The following is an 8,073-nucleotide window of genomic DNA, read 5'->3' as shown; positions in this document are numbered from 1 at the left end:
GTCCAAGCCCACAAGTACAACATTAACCCATATGTCCGACACCAATCCACAAAGTCCTCCTCCATCTCACAAAACACACACTATGATGCCGACTGCAGAAGGAGAGCCGAATCAGTGAATGTGTAAGTATCTCAGTGCTGGCAGGGATCTCCACACGGGTGCTCCAGCACCCAGGGCTGCATCAGGGTAGGTCCATGTGGCTTCTCCTCAGGGATGTCTTGCAGGAAGTGACCCTTGCTAGCTGAAGCAGGGAACTGGCAAAAGCAGCTTCACCCTGGTCTAACCATCAGAGAGCAAGAGATCCAAGAACTCAAAAGGCGAGGCTCGTTGAGCCATTTATCCCTCCGCCCTTCAATTAACCCCACATGTGTTTATCGACCAGGTTGGCACAATAAACTAACAAGGGCCTCACCAACACCAGTTATTGTCTTGACTTTTGACTATAAATATTCTAGTGGTTATCAGATGGTATCTGATGTTTGTTTTCCTAGTGACTGATGCTGCTGTCTTTTGATGTATTCATGGTCCATTTGCATGCTCTCTTTAGGAGAAGTGTCTGCTCAAATCTGACCTTATATTAGACTATTTGCTTTTCTGTGCTTGAGTTTTAAGAGTTTTTGCTTATCCTGTATATTAGACTCTGATCAGAGATGTGATCTGCAAAATGCTTTCTCTCATTACCCAATTTTGTGAATTGTCTTTATTTTTTAAATAATGTCCCTGAAAGCACAAAAGTTTTTTTTTAACTTTGATAAAATTTATTTTGCTTGTGCTTTCCGTGTCCTATCCGAGCAACTATTACCTAACTGACGATCATGACAATTTACAACTTGGATTTTTTCCTATATGTATTGTGGTTTTAGCACTTATATTAATGTTTTTGATCCATTTTGAGTTCATGCTTGATATGTTGTGAGGTAGAGGGTGAATATCAATCATTCTTTTGCATATGGATATCCAAGTGTCTCAATACCATTTGTTTATTCTTTTCTCACTGAATTCTCTTGACTTAAATCTAGACTTTTCCCATAATTCTCTTCTTCCTCTCTGTTGTTCCCTGGATTTTCATGTATTATTCTCAATTAGTATATTTATAGTGGTTTAATATTTTATTATAAAATATTAATAGCTATTTTTAGCCTTGACAAATCCTACTCAGTAGTTACCTCATTCTTCATATGAAACTGCTGTTGAAGTAATATAGAATAGTTTCGTCTTAGGCAAACTATGAATCTTAGGCTTTGGTGGGGCCATTTTCAGAATCCAAATGAGTAATTTTAACCCTTCATTCGAAGTTCATTTGGCTTAATTTTTAATAATGATACTATTTGGTAGGAAAATGAATCATACTTTCTACATAAATAAAATGTTGTTTAATAAATCATCATAAAGTGTTTTGTTTTAGTGACACATGGTTGTGCAAGGAATGTTTCATCTAAAATGTAGTTTCAATGTTAGATCAATTGGACAAATCACAACATTTTTTACAAGTTCTATAGTACTTTTAATCATTTAATTCAAAAATAAATCTGTATTCAAATAACTTTTGGCTGTAAAGTTAAACAACTTTCCTTAAAGAAAACTAAGAACCGTTGACATGCTGATGTGGAACATGAATGTCCAACAGAATATAGTGAACAGTTCCTAAACTTATACAAGGATAAATAAAAAACATTGCTACAAAAGTTTAGAAACAGTAAGCAAAAACATAAAAATGTGAAGCTATTATTTCACTTTACATTTAATGTAAATATAATAAAGCCACTGTAAATGAAATAATATAAAATTTTGTCAATTATGAGCTCTAATTATTAAAAGGCTCCATAGTTAGAGCTCCAGGAGCCCTGGTGGGGTCACTAATCCACGCTGGGCAGCTAACCCTCAGGTCAGCAGGTGGAGACCCCCTGTGCTACCCTGGAGAAACACGGGGCTTCTGCTCCCGTAGACCAACAGTTGCAGTCTGAGAAGCTCAGAGACAGTTCTCCACTGTCTTCTAGGGTAGCTATGGATCAGCGTCTACTCAATGACAATGAGTTTGGGTTTCGATCTAGTTAAGAGCTGATTAAATGTTACCTTTTGTTACAAATATAATTATTGTTATTATATTACCTCAGACCCGATGGGACAGGGTAGAACAGCTCTATAGATTTCTGAGACTGTAACTCCTTAGGGCGTAGAAAGCCTTGTCTTTCTCCCATGGAGTTGCTCATGGTTTTGAATTGTGGGCCTTTCAGTTAACATCCCAACACTTAGTTATACCTCAAGGCAAATCCACTGCTGCTCAATTAGTTTGAACTCATGGTAACTCCATGATACAAAGTGTAACTGCCCCCCTATGAGTTCTAAGTCCGTAAATCTTTATGGAAGCAGACTACCAAAGATTTCTTTCCAGAGCGGCTGGTGGGTAAGAACCATCCACATTTAACCCCTGTGCTACCAGGGTTCCTATTTATTGTCATAATTTATTATAATTATTAAGGCTGAATTATGCCAAAATTTGGACATAGAAGAATAAAAGAAAACCTCTAATAAGGAGAATGGTTTAATTCAACACTTAATAGCAAGACTTTTAGAGATGAATGGAAAACGAAGATTGAGAATAACTAATTATCAGTCCAAAAGAGCTCTGTTGGCTGAACGGATTATGCGTTCAATTTCAAACCAGAAGGTTAGCAGTTTACACAGTTACTGTGTGGATGAAAGACGAGACTATCGGTGCCGGCACAGATTTAAGACACCCCAGAAACCCAACGGGGCAGGTCTAATCTGTTCTGTCAGGTTGCTACGAGTCGGAGTAGACCCAATGGCAATGGATTTTGTTGGTTTTTACTTAGCAATCCATCCGCCCTATTTATCACCTCTGCAAGTCTGGGAATAAGACATCATTTAGCCACTTTTATGGGGACCACTTTCTCTTCCTGTGCTCTGCCCAAAGCTACAGATTGTGTGGATCTCCTTTCGTTTTCCAGGGCCCACTAGTCTTTAGAATACGCCTGGTTGGCACAAAGCCTCACTTCTCTGAATTATTGAACAAAATATGAGAAAAATATGAACTGATGTTTTTTATTGGTAGAATGGGGGTTTGTTCTCTTGAAGCTTTCTGTACCTTAAGTGGAAGTAACTATCAGGACATGAAACTGCCTGCTCCCATAAAGATTTATTACCTAGGAAACACGATGTCAGAAACCAAAATCGCCGTCATCAAGTGGATGCTGGCTCATAGCGACCCCGTAGAACAAGGTAGAACTCTTTAAGTAACTCTTTAAGGGACTAGAAAGCCTTGGTTTTGTTTGGGGAAACCCTGTGTAGATGAAGGCATTGTGACTTGGAGTCAACTATGTGGCCTTGGGTGTTTGACTTCAAGTGGGTAAGAACTTTTGAGGAAACATTAGTCAGTGGGAAGGTTTGAGAGAATTCTACGGATAGCCATTTCCTAGAAGAAGTAGGTCAGTGGGAAGTTTTTTGGTGATCCAATGAGCATATAACGGTCTTTATAAAGAGAAGCTGCCTACTAAACATACCCAAAACTGTACAGTTCCATCGCATTTCTAGTGTTTCTGTCATTGTCCGTATTATTGCTAGAAGAATGTCAAGTTAGGTTAAAAACTTGGCAAGTACAGTTTCAGCTGCTGTTGTTACTTTGTGTCTAGGCAATTTTGTTATTTAATTGAATGCCTACTTTTTGGTACTTCTAGATTCTCAAGTGGGTGTTTTGCGCTTTTGGAATGTTTCAAGAACCACACCTATTGATAATTTTAAGTTGAAGAAAACAGGATTTCACTGCTTACATGTGCTTAATTCTCCTCCAAGGAAAAAATGTAAGTAAAATTAATATCACCTTTAAAATATTATATTTGCTTTCATATAAAATGACTGAAACGATGACACAAATAGCATATACTACTGAAGAGTAACTGATAAAAAATAACCTGAGAGGATATATTTTCTAAAGGAGCAATCAACATTCCACAAAACCTAATATTACTAAAATGAAAATACTTACAGCTTACCGACATTAAAAAAATACAATTAAGTAAAGTGTTCAGATAATCTTGAGACATCTACCTAGGAAAAATAAAACAATGATATTCATGTAAATAAATTAAAAATATCAGTAATGTTGGGATTCAAGAATATTGGTCTAACATAGGAGACGTTATGTTTTAAACTTCGTCCTTTATTTATCTGTGTGCTTTCTAACAAAGTTCAAATAACCTAAATATTTTTAAACTAAATATTTAAAATATAGGATTAAAAGGACATATTCCAAGTTTGAATGCTAGTTGCCACTAAACAAGTAGGTAGTTTTATTTTACTATGTTCTTCATTTATCTATGTATCTTTTTTTAATCGTTAATTCCTTTTGTAATGAAGTGAAAAATAAAACTTAAGCCATAAAAGATTAGAAATAACTTGGAAAAATTGAGGGAGTTTAGAATTAGAAATTCCTGTAGATGTCAGGAAAACAACAAACATCTAATCCATAAATCAATTGTGAATGCTCTGTGTGTTTGGTTGTGTTCCTGTTTTTGTGGGGGTCACAGAAGAGCTGAGGTGACTGAAGTATCTACAGGAATTAATTATACCTTACTCACTACTGTCTGCCTTCATAACATAGTGAGTAATTTTCAAAGTAATACTATTACGGTGAACAGATGTAATGTCCAATTTGTGGACAATGCAAAGTAGCAGAAAATCTTTATATCTTAATCTCCCTTTCCATAAATTGAAAATTTTATTTAGAGTATTAATATTTTTAAATACTGTAAACTGGAAGGCCTAGAAATATGAACACTGAGGAAGTAATATTGTGGTGAGTGATAGTTATGCATGTTCCTGAATTTAGTTTTTGGTTATTTTTAGTGGTTATAAATTTCCAGAGCATGAGATGATCAAAATACCACAGTTGTTTTCTTTCAAGTCCAGGACTATACAGAAAAAATAGAAGATAATTTAAAAACACATAAAAGAGTCAATACATTGTTAGATATCTAGTTTTATTTATTTTCTTTTGTTTCACCTTAGTTATTTAATAAAACATGTGGAATAATGATAATTGAGTAAAAATGAAAAAAAAATTAAATGTAGGCATATTACTTAGATATACATACAGGATGTAAAAGCCACCCAGAAGATCACCAAATTAAAATAGTAGGAAAATGTATCACAAGACACATGAGTTTTTAACCAAACTCTGAAAAAACTTCCAGTCCAGATTTGCTGTCAGCCATCGACTCTGAGAAATGAGCCTTATCCTTAATGGAAACCAAAATCAAAACCCACTGCTATTGAGTTGATTCGAACTCATAAGAACTCTATGAGAGAGGTTTCGATCTTCAAAACCCTTTAACAGGCTGCCATTCTCACACATTAATTTTAATCCATTTCACTTTATCGCTCTTCTGTAGAACTGCAGCATATGATTAAAAACAGACGGAAAGTCGTTACAGAAGCAAACTGCCTTCTCTCTCTCCCACAGAGTGGCAGGTGGGCTCAGCTAGCAGGGCAACACTTCACCCACGTGCCCCCAGGGCTTCTTTGAATCCCAAAGAAAAAATCAATGGCATGTTTATCAATATTCAACTCGTTAATTAGTAATAGAGTGGCTTAATAGTTTATAGTGTTGTATTTTTTATTATGTTCACAAGAGAATATTCTTGTTCTAATGAAAAGCTTCTTGAAGAAGGACAGTGACGAAATGAATGAACTATGGAAGAAAGAATACGTATATACAAAAGAACCGAACAAGGGGAACTTAAATAACTGAACTAGAAATGAGAGTTTATGAACAGTAAAAAACAAAACAAAACTCCAAAACAAGAAAGAAAAAGTGAGATGTAAATGTATGTCAGGCCATCGATCTTTATTTTGTGAATTAGAAATAATATTAAGAATCATTATTTTCATTGACTTGGCCATTAATATAAGATATTTTTTGCTCTAAAAATAGTGGGGAAAATCATTTGCATTTGTGTTTTTATCTGTAGAAGAGGGGGAAATTGTTATGTCAGCAATTTGAGAGAAAGGTTCCCATGTTGTGGTTTAATTTATAGGCAGGGTAACAACCAAATCTGCACAAGTGGTCATTTCTGACACACTAATTTTGGTCCATTTCACTTCATCGGCATATCTCTTTTCAAAATAAGATATAATTCGGTGCTTAATCTTCCACATTCTTGGATGTTATGAAAGTGCTTCTGTGTTAGAAGAGTATGCTCATTGCTCAGAAGATCACTAGTGTACATTTTGAATAAAGGTGAATGGTAGAGCCTCTTTAGAAATGTTGTTGGTTTTCCTTTCAGCATATGAAAATCAATTGATGCAATACCTAAAGAAAACGACAACCCTGTCTTTGTGTCAATTCCTCCTCTGTCCATGTAGGGTCGCATAGAGCGTGGGAAGGTTTTGTTCACAGCCTTTATAGAACCACATCACCAGGCAGTTTGAAAGCCAGCCTTTTGTAATGAACACAAAACTTACCTGTTAGTTATCTTTTTAAAATTTATTTATAGTTTTGATCCAGTCTCCAACCAAAAATCATTATACGTCTTCAACCAGTGAAGCAGTTCCACTCCCAAATTTGACACAGAATCAAGCATTTTCTCTGCCTCCTGGTCATGCAGTCTGCTGTTTTTTGGATGGGGGAGTTGGACTTTATGACATGGGAGCCAAGAAATGGGATTTTCTCCGGGATTTGGTATGTCGCCAGCCATTCCTTGCCTCTAATAGTTTATTTTACACAATTCTTATTCAGTACAAACAAGTGTTTAATTTTACTGACACACTATATTTTTAAAAATTATTTTTCCAAGTATTGATATACTCGAACATCATCATAGATGGTTAAAACATTTTGAAAAAACATAGTATGAAGATAAAACTATTATATTATTCAAATTTTAATCCTCAAATATTAACATCTACTTAATTTATAGCATATGGTACTGGAAAACTATGTAGCTGTTCTATATTTTGGAAGCACTATGAGAAATAGGATCCCCTTTCAGAAGAAATAGATGTCCATCTCTGCCAGTTACTCCAAACTTTATACTTATTTTTGAGAGAATAAGGTGGAGTTAAATGTTTTCTAAGATTCATTTATATTGTTGAATTGTTATAAGAAATATGGCCAACACTGTGTGACGTTTGATTATTGTTATTGTGGGCAGTTGAGTGGCACTCCGAGTGGCCTCATGTGAACTGCTGTATAGGGTTTCCATGGCATCATCATTTTGAAAGCACCTTGTCAGGCCAATCTCTCAGGCACCTCTGTGTGAGCTCAAAGGACCAACCAACCCTTAAGGGGACAACCCCTAAAACCAACCCCCCCAAGGGGAACCCCCAAAGGATTCCAAAAAAAAAAACGGTGCCCCCCAAGCAACCCAAGGTCCTCCTCAACCCCCACAGTCGTGCCTGGCACCTGTTGCTGGTGTTGCAGCTGTAACTACCTTACAGAAGCCCGTGAAGCACTGAGGTCCGCACCATCCTCGCCATTGGTCTTCTGTTTGAGCCCACTGTTGCCCGCACTGCCCGCCCAGCTTACGAGGGCCTTTCTCTTTGGGGCTGACCCTCTACTTGACCTAGCATGATGTCCTCTCCAGGGGTTGGTCTCTCCCGACGACATGTCCCAAAATAGATGTGAGATGAAACCTTGCCATCCGGGCCGCTAAAAGAGCATTCTGGCTGTACATCTTCCAAGACCTAGTTGTTTGTTCTTTTGGCAGTCCATGGTACTTTCAATATTCTTCTCTAGCACCATACTCAACATGCATCACGTTTTCTTTGGTCTTCCTTATGCAAAATCATACTTCCACAGACGTAGGAGGCCAAGGAAAATAGCATGCCTTGGGCCAAGCACACCTTAGTCCTCAAAGTAACAGTCTCGCTTTTCAATACTGCAAGAGGTCTAGGGACCAGATTTACCCAACACAATTCATCATTTGATCTCTCAACTTATGCTCCCATGAGCTGAAGGCTGCAATTCTTAATCATCATCAGCAAGTCGCTCCAATCCTCCTCACTTTCCGCAAGCAAGGTTTTGTTGTCTACACTGTTGTGCCTTGCACTTAGCCA

General features: G+C 37.0%; 1 protein-coding gene across 1 annotated transcript in view; it reads left to right on the top strand.

Moving 5' to 3' along the window:
- Positions 1-8,073, top strand: part of WDR17 (WD repeat domain 17) — a 112,114-nt gene that overhangs the window by 45,020 nt on the left and 59,021 nt on the right. The window contains exons 6-7 of the mRNA XM_045286574.1: positions 3,696-3,818; positions 6,513-6,697. Of these exons, the coding sequence (XP_045142509.1) occupies positions 3,696-3,818; positions 6,513-6,697 (308 nt within the window). The remainder of the gene's footprint in view (positions 1-3,695; positions 3,819-6,512; positions 6,698-8,073) is intronic.

The sequence above is a fragment of the Echinops telfairi genome, unplaced genomic scaffold (assembly GCF_000313985.2).
Source record: "Echinops telfairi isolate 266 unplaced genomic scaffold, ASM31398v2 ScPeMD7_9;HRSCAF=40, whole genome shotgun sequence".
NCBI classification, from domain to species: domain Eukaryota; kingdom Metazoa; phylum Chordata; class Mammalia; order Afrosoricida; family Tenrecidae; genus Echinops; species Echinops telfairi.
The sequence above is the reverse complement of the archived record's forward strand: the minus strand, read 5'-3'. Positions and strand labels throughout refer to the sequence as shown.